At 39.4% G+C, this 14,110-nt stretch overlaps 1 protein-coding gene across 3 annotated transcripts in view; it reads left to right on the top strand.

Annotated features, from left to right (window-relative positions):
* SLC9A8 (solute carrier family 9 member A8) overlaps positions 1-11,707 on the top strand; it is a 129,470-nt gene extending 117,763 nt beyond the window's left edge. For all 3 annotated transcript variants that reach the window (XM_069072393.1, XM_069072391.1, XM_069072392.1), the window contains 3 exons: positions 1,463-1,683; positions 4,543-4,689; positions 6,019-11,707. In XM_069072393.1, coding sequence (XP_068928494.1) covers positions 1,463-1,683; positions 4,543-4,689; positions 6,019-6,126 — 476 coding nt within the window. In that variant the 3' untranslated portion in view covers positions 6,127-11,707. The remainder of the gene's footprint in view (positions 1-1,462; positions 1,684-4,542; positions 4,690-6,018) is intronic.
* Positions 11,708-14,110: the final 2,403 nt, after the last annotated feature.

The following is a 14,110-nucleotide window of genomic DNA, read 5'->3' on the forward strand; positions in this document are numbered from 1 at the left end:
ATTATCCCCTGAAATATGATACTCAGTTTTTCTGGGGAGGTGATTTTTGGTTTTAATACCAGCTCCTTTGACCTCTGGAATATTGTATTCCAAACCCTTCAGTCCCTCAGTGTAGAAGCTGCCAGATCCTGTGTTACCTTGATTGTGTTTCCACAATATTCAAGTTGTTTCTTCTTGGCTGCTTATAATATTTTCTCCTTAATCTGGGAACTCCAGAACCTGGCTATAATATTCCTAGGAGTTTTCTTTTTGGGATCTTTTTCAAGAGGTGATTGGTGGATTTTTTCAACCTCTGTTTTGCTCTCTGGTTCTAGAATATCAGGGCAATTTTCCTTGAGAATTTCTTGAAGGATGATTTCTAGGTCGTTTTTTTGATCATGGCTTTCAGGTGGTCCAATAATTTTTAAATTATCTCTCCTGGATCTATTTTCCAGGTCAGTGGTTTACCCAGTGAGATATTTCACATTGCCTTCTATTTTTTCATTCGTTTGGATCTGTTTAATAGTATCTTGATTTCTCATAAAGTCACTATGAAGTCAGGAAGACCTAAATTCAAATCTGACCTCAGAGACAAATTAGTTGTTCGACCTTGGGCAAGTCATTTAACCTCTGCCTCAGTTTCCTTAACTGTAAAAAATGGGGGGGTAATAATAGTACCTACCTCAAAGGATTATTTTAGAGATCACATGAAATAATATTTGTAAAGTGCTTAGCACGGGGGCAGCCAGGTAGCACAGCGAGTAAGAGCACCGGCCCCAGTGTCGGGATGACCTGGGGATCGAATTCGGGCTCAGACACTTAGCACCCACCCAGAAACACCTGGCCATGTAACCTTGAGCAAGTTACTTAACCCCAATTGCTTAGGGGCGGCCAGGTGGCTCAGCAAGTAAAAGCACCGGCCCCAGTGTCGGGATGACCTGGGATCGAATCCTGGTTCAGATACTTAGCACCACACTCAGAAATAACTGGCCATGTAACCTTGAGCAAGTTACATAACCCCAATTGCTTAGAAAAAAAAAATGCTTAGCACAGTGCCTGACACTGTGCTATTAGACACGACTATATCAATGTTTATTCCCTCTCTCCCTCCCTGATAGGCCTTCATCTGAGTAGCCATCACTAGAATGATAGCATCTTGGAGCTGGAAGGTATATTAAAACAGAGATGTCAGAGCTGGAAGGATCAGCTCCTAAAAGATTATCTAGTTTTGTCCAGTCCTTTTAAAGATAAATAAGACAAGTAATAATCAGAGTGAAGTGAGTTGCCTCAGGTTTCTCAGTGAGATGGTTGGCAGATCAAGGACTTAAACTCAGGCCTCTTGACTTCACAGCTCATTGCTTTCATCATGATACCAGATTGCCTCTCTTTAGTTCTGAAGCTGTCTAGGATAGCATTTTGTTTTGTTTTTCTTCCTTTACCCCCCTCATTTCTACTTTAATTGTTCTTTATTATTTGTGGACAGGTTTACGTGGAGCAATTCCTTATGCCCTGAGTCTTCATTTGGACCTGGAACCTATAGAGAAACGTCAGCTCATTGGGACAACTACCATCATCATCGTGCTCTTCACCATCCTGCTGCTTGGAGGAGGGACAATGCCCCTTATTAGACTGATTGACATTGAAGATTCAAAAGCCCGGAAAAGAAATAAGAAGGATATCAATCTCAGTAAAACAGAAAAAATGGTTTGTATTGAAAGTAACTTGAATCACTGAGGAATATTGTTTCATTGTATGATACTACTTCCATTTATGATTTCTGCTATTCCAGGCTAGCTTTACATCATAACTTAGATTTATATGTTGATTTATAAATGACAAAGCACTTTTTTTAGCCTTTAGAAATGACTATTTTAGTAAGGTAGAATAGTAAGAACAGTTGGTACAAATATTCCCCCAAAAATCTAGAACATATTCTCCCCCAAACACATCAAGAGTGACAAAGCACTATACATAAATTTCATTTGATCCTCACCCAACCCTGTGAGGTGGCCAGAGTAGGCATTATTATCCTTATATTACAGATGAAGAAACTGAGACTCAAAGTGGATTCAGCTTGCTCAGAGCACCACAACAAAAATGTGGTAAATGCACTTGGTCCCAGATCTTTTAATTCCAGGAGTCTTTTTTTTTTTTTTTTGCTTTTTGGAGGGCAATTGGGGTTAAGTGACTTGCCCAAAGTCACATGACTAGTAAATGTGTCAAGTGTCTGAGATTTGAATTCAGGTTCTCCTGACTCCAGGACCGGTGCTCTATTCACTGAGACACTTAACCACCCCTCCAGGACTCTTTAGACTACATGGTTCTGCCTTTCTGTATGATGTCCTCTTAATCAAGAAATCTAAAGAAGAGAGTGTCCACCCCCTTTCATAACATTGGCAGCCCTGAGAATGAAGTGAACTATGGCTTTTGCTCATAGATTTATTCTGTTGTCATAGCTTGGGAAAGGGAAATTGGATTATATCTGCTTCGAGGCTCATTTTATTTAGTTACATTTTTGTTTTGCCATCTTTAGTTACAGAAAAGTTTCCTTTATACTGACACTAGACCTCTACAGTACAATCAGTGTTGTCAATAGTAGTGATTGTACCTCTCATACAGCAGTCATATACAATTGTCTTTAAAAAATAATAATAATAGCTAATATTCATATGTTGGCAGTGAAGGAAGCAGCCACCTGGTGCAGTGGGTATAGCATTGGGCTTTGAGTAAGGAACACCAGAGTTCAAATTTAGCCTCAGATATTTAGTAGCTGTGTGACCTTGGACAGGTCACTTAAATTCTGCCACTGAAGAATCACTCCAGTATCTTTGCCAAGAAAGCCCCATGGACAGAGGTCCATGGGGTCACAAAGACTCAGACATAGCTGAAAAAGTTGAATAACCACATTTATATAGTTCTTGCTATGTTCCAGGCACTGTGCTAAGCACTTTATAATTATAAACTCATTTTTTTCCTTATAATAGCCATGAGAGGTAAGTGGAATTATCGCCTCCATTTTACAGATGAAGAGACTGAGGCTTAAGTGAGATTAAGTGACTTGCCCAAGGTTACACAACTAGCAAGTATCTGAGGCTGAATTTGAGCTGGGGTCTTCTTGTCTCCAGGCCTGGCACTCTACCCACTATGCCACCTAATAACACCTAGATCTCATCATTGTAAAGAACAGTCAGTGAGGAGCTCCTCCTGCCAGTGCAGAAGGGCACCTCCTCCATAGCTTCTCATCTGAGAGAGTTTTAGGGAACTGAGAGGGTAATAACTTGCCCAGGGTTCACAAAATCACAGGAGAGAACCTAAGGCCAGCTTGCTCTCCATTATATTCCATTATGTTTCTACAACCATTTAGTGCACTGTGAAAAGAGGTCCTAGTTTGTGTCTGTAGGATCTGCATCCACTATACTGTTTTATTGTTCTTCCCGTGTACACATATATTGTTTAACTTTTTTGCTTTTCTTTTTTATTAATTTTTAAAATATTTTTTAACATTCGTTTTTAAATTTTGGTTCCAAATTCTCTCCCTCCGTCCAGCTCCCTTACCCACTGAGAAAGCAAGCAGAATGATACTCATCCATGTGAAGTCATGCAAAACATACTTTCATATTAGCCACGTTGCCAAAAAAAAGCAAGAAAAATAAAGTGAAAAAAAATAATGCTTCAATCTCCACTCATAGTTCGTTGGTTCTCTCTGAAGTGGATAGGATTTTCTCATCATGAGTCCTTTGGAATTGTCTTGGATTATTGTATTGATCAGAGTAGCTAAGTTGTTCATAGTTGATCATTATTACAATATTGCTGTTACTGTGTACAATCATCTCCTGGTTCTGCTCACTTCCCTTTCATCAATTCTTCTCAGATTTTTATGAAACCCTCACCTTCACCATTTCTTCTAGCACAATGGTATTTCATCACAATCATATACTACAATTTGTTCCAACATTCCTCAGCTGATGGGTATCCCCTCAATTTCCTGTTCTTTGACACCACAAAAAGAGCTTTGTCACCCTAGTTGAAGCCTATGGACCTCTATTAGGATGTTTTGTTTCTTACATTCATAATTAAAGGAAATGCTAAATTTTAGTTAGAGGTTACTAAAAATAAAGATGTAATTTTTTTCTCCATCCAAGTTCATAGACTCCCTGAAATCACTTGACAGACTGTTTGGGGGTCCCTGGACTCCAGGTTCAGAACCCCTACTATAAGAGTTTTTTACTTTTTGACAATGGTTTGGATTTCCCCATCCCTCACATAGGTAATGAATGAGTGATAATTATTTTAATCTGTGCATAGCTCCTATTGAGCATTTTGAGGGATTTTAGCATGACTTCTTCAGCAAACATCTTCATCTAGAATATAGTTATGGATCCTAGCAGGATACAAACTATTATTTGTGTATCACCTTCTGTTGAGACAGCTGAGGTCATTGCTCCATTGGATCATTAACATAGAAATAATGTATGTACTCCAGGCTGATGGAGACAGGAAGAACTGTTGCTTTTCAGGTTTCCAGGGAAGTTGAGATAACAGCCTTGCTCCCTTTTTTCCTAGGGTAACACCATTGAGTCTGAACATCTTTCAGAGCTCACAGAAGAAGAGTATGAAGCCCATTATATCAAGCGCCAGGATCTCAAGGGTTTTATGTGGTTTGATGCAAAGTATCTGAATCCTTTTCTCACCCGGAGGCTGACCCAGGAGGTGGGTTCCACTATTCTTGTGTTGTGAGAGTGACTCACCCATGTGTGCTGTGTCAGCATTCCTTATCCCACATGGACTGTGTTAACATTGAGATGTATTTGGAGGCTGTTCAGGTAGACCATTTATATTTGAACTGTAGAAAACAAGCAACTTTTATTTTGTTTTTTTCTCATAATGAACTTGTAGGATTGTAAGCCATGGTGTGAAATGCTTGTTGAAGTTAGCATCTGCTGTTTTTGTCTAATTTCTATATTTACTAAGCTAATAATAGACAATCTTACTTGCTAATTTAGTTTGATTTTAGTTAGTGAAAGGTATAGTAAATTGTTTATTAAATCTGAGCTCTGGATCTGTATATAAATCTAATAGTTGTGCAGGAGTCTTGACAGTGAATTGGCTCAGAGCTTTTACCCCTTAGTTCCTTTACCATTTGGCACTGATAATGCAAAGTCTAGTAAGATCCTTCCTGCTTTCAGACAAGCTTCAGACTGGTTTGCTGTAAACTTTGGCCTGGCTTTCAAATACAGACTTGATCTATTTCTGTATGGTACAGGCATACCCTCTCTTAACATTACTCCAACTAATCTCATTTTATAGTGTCTTTAATATATTACATCATACCCAAACCCCATTGTAATGCTTCCTCATTCATTGTAGTGATGTTGGGCCAGTACTGAGGCAAAAATTGGATAGTTGGTAATGATCAAAATTACCATTTGATTCTCAACATGGTAGCATTTTGCCTTGAGTCAGTGTGAACCTCTCCACATGAGCTAGTTTAGGACATTCTTACTATCTTATAGTCACCATACTGTTTTGCCATATGTACACAAACATGCCTATTTATGGCTGTTTCCTAGTGTTTTCTTTTCTTTTTTTTAAGCAATTGGGGTTAAGTAACTTGCCCAAAGTTTTTTTGTGTGGGTGTTAAGTATCTGAGGCCGGAACCAATCCTGGGTCCTCCTGACTCCAGGGCCAGTGCTCTTACTCACTGCGCCATCTAGCCGTCCCTATATTGTGTTTTCTTAGAACCAGTTAATTAATCAAATCAATAAACATTTATTAAACACCTCCCATGTACCAGGTACTGTGCGAAACTAACATTCAGTTGGATGTATGTATACATTTTCCTGTTGCTTACCTTGATTTCTGTAGGTCCTATTTGAATTCTAAACAGCATCATGTCATCTTCTGTCATAAACATGAGGATATATATGGCCACTTACAGTCATTATTTGCAAGCACTGGAAAATGTTTTATTTGCTGTATTTGTTTTGATCCATGAGTACAAACCTGCTAGGATAGCGGTTCTCTCTTTTTCTACCTCAGGACTTGCATCATGGTCGAATTCAGATGAAAACTCTCACCAACAAATGGTATGAGGAAGTGCGGCAGGGACCCTCTGGCTCAGAGGATGATGAGCAGGAGCTGCTGTAATGCTCAAGAGGCTCTAGGACAGTGAGCACCGAGATCACCATCACTGAGATGTTTAGTCATATACAAGGTCTGATGCTAAAGGCTGTAAGAAACCTTGATGCTTATGCCTCCCCGGAGGCAGCCCTGTATGTAAGTATGCTGCACATACAGATACTGTTAAGTACGACCTCCTCAGATGAACTCATTTTCTTTATGATTGCTGTGGTATTGAAGAACAGCTAAGTGGCTTAAAAACAGTGAATGATGGATTTTCACCTAGAATTTCCCAGACCTCCAAGCCAAGATGATTGCTTTGAAATATTGTTCTCATTTTCCTTTTTAGGTGTCTGCCATAAATGTCTTGCATCAATACTTGTTTGACAACTCTACAAGATAGAGTGAGTAGCACATTCTCTGTAGAATTTTTCATTATTGGTTCCCAGCTGGGAGCTGTCATAGGTCAAGCTGTGAATTGTGTGGCTTTTTGTAAAGAAGAATCTTGTCATTTCTGACCCTGCGCATTAGAAATGACCAGCAAACAATGGTAGGACTAGGTAATAGTGTGTGGGGATGCCTTTTCATTGGTCTCAGCCTTTCCTAGTCAAATATTTTCATTGTGCCCTCAGGAGGAAGCATGCTGAGTTGGCAGGCACAATCTTAATATGAGCAAACATCTGCATGTGTAGGACTGGAAGCCAGCTGTCTTGGACAGCCTCCCCCTCAAAAAAAACAACCACCAAACCTATAACCACAAAATACTAAGGTACTTCAGTCCACACAAAGAGCAGTTTTATTGGAAATGACAAAGCACATTTTGATGCCTCCTATTTTTTTTTCAGCACTCCAAAGAAATAAAATTGATGTTGTCTTTTTTGTTTATCATGTTGACACCATGTGCAGAATCTTAGGTTAACAGGCAGCTAGTTTCCCCAGGAAATACTATGAATGTTTACATTTGAACCCTTAGCCAGATGCAAGTTCTATTTCTTCAAATATGACTAGGAAGTGTGCCTCTCATAAATGTTACACTGCTCATAGTTGAAATTCTAGTTCTTGCCTCTAAAGAGTGCCAAATGTACAGATTTATATTGGTTGATCAACATCTATGTTTTGATATATGTATACTTTTAAAAAGCAGAAAGATCCTTCCAGTTACCATATCTGATTTCTGACACAGGAGATGTGCTAGAGGGCAGCTCTCTGGTCACAAAGTTGTGGAAGTCACCACTTCTCTACCACATTTCTGTTAATTCCTCCTGTTCCTTAGCTCACCAAAGCACTTTGACTTGCCTTACCACCACCAGGCTTAGCCAGGCAACTGCAAAGTCTCTCCACTATCATGCCATCATTCTTGTTGATATTCCCACCATCACCTTTAACCAGCACAGCTATCTTCAGCAGCATCTTTCTTACCTTATCCATTTTTATTATCTTCATCATCTGGTGAATGAAATAACACCAAAAACTACCCTATTTCCCCTAGAGAAGCTCATTTAAACAATAAAAATCTTTACCTAAATCCCAGGGTTACTGCTCTGATAACCTTGAGATCTCCTTAAGAAGAAGGGCCTGAAAGTCTTTTCTAGGCTGTTGGGACAACTCTCCTCACTTTTCTTCCTGCCACCTGTGTAGACAAACATCTATCTACACATACAGGTCCTAGGCATTACCTCATTGCTTCCAGGCCCTCCACCCAATATAGATGTGCCCCAGTTCATGCAAAAGTAATTCCCTTTAAAGTGACAAAATATTTAAAATATCTTTGAAATCTGTATACTTCTACTTAAGGGTACCCATACTCTTGAGAAACAAAAAATGAACAATCCATTAAAAAAAAACTATTAAATGGCAAGAAGCTGTATGGCAGGGTAGCTAAAGGGCTGGTATTGAAGTTTATGAAAACTTGGCTTCAAATCCTTCCTCTGAGACATAGTAGTTGTGTGATCATGGTAAGTTATGGAACTACTTTGTAAACAGCTAGTGTCCCAGGCAGCACTCTTTAAGATTATAAATTTCAGATGAGTTGCCAATCTATGTTGTTGGAGGAGTTCCTACACTGGGAGCCTCAGGCCTGGACTCATTCTCTCCAAATAAAATAAAACATTAAACAAGACTTCTGGCCTTCACCACAGTATTCTGAATTTCAGGGGCAGGGACCAGCTAATGTCCTTTTACATTACCCTAAACTTTGGAGTAGGGAGAAACAAATCACATCAGTTTGAAGTAAAATTCACAAAGCTACCTATAGATTATCCTGGCACACACTTCACTCTAAGAGCCTTACTTTGTCACTAAAATCTTACTTGGTTGGCTTGAGCAGAATTTAATTTTATTCACCTTTTTAGGAAAAAAGACATTTATCACAGGTAGGATGATTTGTTCATATTAATGTCCTTTACTCACTCAGGGTAGTATGCAAAATGAAGGCAGGAAGACTCAACTTCTTGGCTGATTAAGATAGAGAATTCTTCTTTGTATTGAGCACTGTGTGAGGAGGGAACAACAAGGATCATCACATAGTACTGGGGAAAGTTAGACCTAGTACTTATCACAGTGGAGTTTACAGTCTGACCAAGAAATACTTTACATATCTTTCTCTTTTTTTGTGACTGAAAAGTGAAATTATACTTTTTTGGAACAAATCCTTACCTTTCCTTTTTTCCTGTTTTGAGGAGGTAGAAGATTTACTTTCTTACACAAAATTACCCTGAGTATTCTAGCATCATGCTTCAACTTTTATGTTCATGGTAAACTATCTGAGGCATGGGGGGGGGGGGGGGAGGGGGAAAGGGGAGGAGAAGGTTTACGCAAATAAGGAAGACTGTTGTGTAAAAGACTGAAATCCCCTTATATCGGCATTTTCCTACTGTTTAACAATGAGATGAATCAGTAAATAATTACTTTGCATATTGCTTTTTGCAGTCAATATTATCTTCACTACCCTAGAATTTGAATCTATAAGAAATGGTACATATGATTTTCTCAGAGTAATGTCTGGGAACCCTGAATGATAAGTTCTAATAACAATGCTGGTTGATATTTATATAATGCTCAGAAGTTGGCAAAGTACTTTACATATATTACCGTGTTTCCCCGATAAGACACTGTCTTATTAATTTTTTTGGACAGAAAAACACCAGAGGGCTTATTTTCGGGATAGGTCTTATTATCGGGGAAACACGGTATCTTACTTGAGTTTCACCACATCTTTAGTGGTTTCTATTGTTTTTCTATCGATGAGGAAACAAAAGCTCAGAGAAGTTCTATGTGTGTGTTGCCCATGGTCACACAGAGGTGGAATTCAAACCCAGGGCTTCCAAATACAGCCCTCCATCCACTACACCAAATGCCTCTGCATAACTGTGGTCCTGACAATCAGAGATCCTGGTCCCTAAAGGCACCCTCCACCTCCACCTGTGGAAACAATGTCAAGTAAGGTACATCTATCAAACCTTCCTACTGGTTTGTCATCTAAATTTTCTCCCAGAATTTGCCTGAGCCCTGAATTTAGCTGCCTTTGAAAGCTTATCGACATTGTTGATTATGTATTCCTTTAAAGTTTATGGGTAATAGAAACATTTAAAAACAAAGATGTGGATGCTCCAGTGATTACAATCAGAACTGTACACATACCAGGAGAAAGCAATGCCTCCATTCTCATCCTGCCTCAGTCACCAGAACTTTCTTCCTTAACTAAACATTCTATGTCTTTGCTTTCTGGTTTGTGAAATGGAAATTATACTGGAGCAAATTGTTAAAAGCTAAGATTATGCCTGTATATAACACCAGTGGAGCTTTCCTGCCCTCTGCTGGAGGAATGCAGATTTAGCACAACTATAAAAAGCATTTGCATGGAGTTCAAGCAATGATTGATTGTGCCTAGTGAGTTACTTGAAGCAAATGAATTTTCTTACATATATAAAAGGAAACAGTGACAAAGTTTTGGTGGATTTTTTAAAAATGACATTTCTGTGGAACCAAAAATATGCATTTGAATGTAACTTATTTCTTAATTGATTTATTTATATTTTGTGTACTACTGGTAGGATTGAACATTTTTTAAGTGACTGAGAGAAGTTAAAAATTGGAAAGCCTTTTCTAACAGGATTTTCAGAATTAGAAACAATCTTCAAGATCATCTTTCTTATCGCTTCATTTACAGAGGAGGAATTAAGGCCTATAGAAGGGGAATAACTTAAGCAAGTAATGTTAGCCACATAAGCAAGAAAATGTTACATATAAATAATGTTAATGGAGTATTATGCAAGACCAGATCACCACTGGCCAGCCATCAATACAGAAAACTGCTAACAGATTTTTTTTAACCGATGACTAATAACCACTTTCTTGAATCTAGTGGCCTCTGCCTTTGAGTTGATTGACATCACTCAGAAATAGGAAACAGCACAAATGTAACAGCTTGTATAAAGCATGAAGAGGAACTGGAAAAAAAATGTCCTCTTCTTTGAGTTTATGATGTGATGGTAAATGGAGGGTTAGGTGAGTGAGGCTCTCCCCAGTTTTGACCTGTCCCTTCTCCTATTGGCCAACTGTGGCTTCCCAGAGAGCAGTAGAAAGGAAGTCAGCCCTTGTCTCCTAGCCTTGCATCCATCACTTGCTGTTGGCCTTGTCTGATAGCCACCTGCAGAGTTGCTTCAGTAGCAGATTTCATTTCACAGGGTGCTGGCCTGAGTCAGATATGGTCCATCTTCCATATTCACATGGAAAGGTTGATGACAGACCCACATGGTAACAGCAAAAAAATTGCAGCCAATTAGTTATTGCCTTTGAAATACATCTCACAAAAGCCACTTAACTGAACTCAACAAAGAAATTGAACAGCTATTTGTTAAAAACTTGCCTTGTCTACAGAGCATCATGCTTGACTACTAGGGAAGAACGCAATTTGGATGTTATTGTCCTGGCCCTCGTGATACTTTGTTAAGGCAATAAGATCAAGATGGGTAGCTGTAAAACAAATGCATGCAGTGTATTATTTCGCATGCAAAGAAATGTGCACTTTAGCCTCTTTGCCCTCCTGTGCACTGAAGGAAATGCTCTGATGATGGGGGAGGACCTGACTCTCTTGCTGCCTTCTGCATATTTGGGTTGGTTTGTTGCTGATACCAAAGTAATTTTAACATCAACATAGGACAGATTTTGGAAAGTTTTCATTGTCGTACTTCATGCCCAGGGCTACTGGGGTATTATTATTATTATTTAGTCCTTTGCTTTCTAAGTGTGCAGGGGATAGTGGGGTTGGTTTGTTTTTTAATCCTGTGAGGCATTTTAATTTGTGGAAACAAGCAAAATTTATGAGTTTTTTCCTCATATTTTTTCTCCCTCCCTCCAAATAAATAAGCTGTGATAGGCTTTGTTTGTTTGTTGTTAGTAACTTATTTCTTTAAAATTGAGTCTGTTTATTGCTGATTTGTGATATGGGGATTGAAATGGGAGGAAAGTTCAATGACTATATATGATGTATAGCCACTATGCTGGAATTTTTCCATGCATAAATCTAGGCACATTGAAACATATAGGAAACAATGATGTAGGAGCCTAGTTATCTATTTTGAAATAAAAATAAATGTTAGTGAACCCTAAGGCACATCACTGGGCTCTAATGCACAGGTGATTTTGCAAATCATTGGCCAAGCATTTACCTTTGTTACCCAGAGACTCAGACATTCCCCATTTGTATTCTGCAACTTTAGTACTTTATTTTCTACAGTAACATGCCAGTGTAGACCACAGAGACCCATGACAGCCATGAGCTAATGTATATTAACCCTCCCATGTAGCATGTTAAAATTTATATAGAACTTTAAGGTTTATAAAATGTCTCCTGCCCACTCACCCCCAAGCTCTCCCTTCCCATGGTCAAAATCTAGCTGGTTAACTTGGGGTTTACTGGCTAGATTTCTTTCTGAAAGACCAAGCCTTAAAAACCCAATTCACTCTGGATTTCATGTATTGGACAACAGATCCCTGCCCCAAGCACCACTTATTTATTGGTTATTTTTTGGGCCCTCTTGGCTCAGAGTGAATGTAAATAGTAACTGTTTCTCTTTTGGCCAGCAACCCTGAGGGTCTTCCCCTCCCAGGGGTTTGATAGATTTTTTTAAAATTAAAGACACCCTCCTTTGACTCAATTCTTAAAGAGGTCCATTCATTGAATGGGGGGGTGGGGAGACTTGAAAAGACCTTAGCTTAAAAGGGCCAAGATCTGCCACTGCATCCTGGACCATCTCCAGTCACCCTGGTCCACATCTGGCCACTGGACCCAGATGGCTCTGGAGGAGAAAGTGAGGCTGGTGACTTTGCACAGCCCTCCCTCACTGAAATCAAAGTCAGCTGCAAGTCACATCATCTTCTCTTGGTCCTCTTTGAGAACGAAGGACAAGCCACAACCTGGTTATAGAGTTGCATTGTACCAGAGGCCTTTTGTTGACAGGACCTTCCTTGACTACAAGTTTCCTTACCCTTAAAAGGACTCTCTCCACAGATGATTTGGCTAGATTTGGGGCTGCCATGGTTGAGAAGGTGTCCCATATTACAGACAGCTCCATGCTTCCCCTAAGATGACAACCAGCCATGTAATAGCAGCAGGAAAGAGTGAGGAAAGGCATGATTTAAAGAAGAAAAAGACAAAATGGTGAATACAGAAAAGCATGTTAAGACTTAAATGAACTGATGGAGAGTGAAGTTGAACTGATGGAGAGTGAAGTAAGCAGGGCCTAGAAACAATATACACAATGACTACAACAATGCAGATGGAAATAACTACCCACCATCTTAAAACAATGTAAAGTGAATATTGCAAAATTACAAAGAACAAGCTTGGTCCCAAAGAAGAGATATGAGAGGATCAACTCTTCTGCTTTGCAGAAGTGGGAAGTTCACAGATGTGCAACATTGCATTTATCTTAAGTCTTTTTTTCATATTACTAATGAGTTTTGCTAATGATTTCCTCTTCCTATTTGTCTTTAAAAAATATTGTTATATGGGATGGCTTTTTGGAAGTGGAAGAGGGAGAATTTTAGACAGTGTAAGAAGAAACTATATCAGTATTTTTTTTTAAAGGGAAAAGGGAGAACGCTCAAGGGGTTGTGCCATCTCTTCAAAAGGCTTGACTACATCATTTCTAGTCTGAGAAAGGCAAAATGACTTCCCTGGGGCCACACAGCCAAGAAAGGATTTTAGAGGTCACCCATCTCAACCCCTTTATTTCACACATAAGGAAACAGGCTCTCAGGAGTGATTTGCTCCATGTCACTGCTGGTAGTGTAGAAGAGCCAGGATTTGAGCCTAGGTCTTTTCAACTTAAAATCCCACAATACTTGCTCACACAACATTACTATATAGTTCACAGATGGGCAAAAAAGATGAGCTGGCAGAAGAGTTTAATGTTATGCTGTTGAATCCCTAGAATGTTTAAATATGCAGGTCTTTTAGTGTTTTTTGAAATCTCAAACATATGTAAACCAAGCAGTCTGCAAAGGCATCCACAATCCACAGTGTATCCAACTACAGCCATGCCTTGAAATCCACAGTATAGCAATGTGCTCTGCTGGGCTCTCTATCACAGACTCCCAAAGCAAGTCTTGTTGAAGGTGGCTTAACTGGGCTGCATGAACAAAGGCTCCTATATAATTATTAAAGCCACAGCAAGCTGATGGTCCTAGGGACTAGAGGAGGTTGGCTCAGGGGGAGTCCCATCGAAGGAGAAGAGCTAAAGATGCCTAGTATATCACTGAGACGGGCGGAATAAGGACTGGACATTGAAAAGAGAGGCAGCATAGTTGAGAGGAAAGATTACTAGGCTGGGAGTTTGTAGACCTGGATCACACTGAAGGGCCCTGCTAATAATCTGATAGGTGACATTAGGTAAATCACTTATACTTTCTGGACCTTGGCTTCCTGATCAGTAAAATGAGGGAGCTAGACAAGATAGTTTCTCGGGGTGAACTGGTCCAACTAATCTGGGAATTGAATTTGGAATTA

This window comes from Petaurus breviceps, unplaced genomic scaffold (assembly GCF_028583685.1).
Source record: "Petaurus breviceps papuanus isolate PSGF00001 unplaced genomic scaffold, PetGlider_PUasm1.0 90847, whole genome shotgun sequence".
Classification (NCBI taxonomy): domain Eukaryota; kingdom Metazoa; phylum Chordata; class Mammalia; order Diprotodontia; family Petauridae; genus Petaurus; species Petaurus breviceps.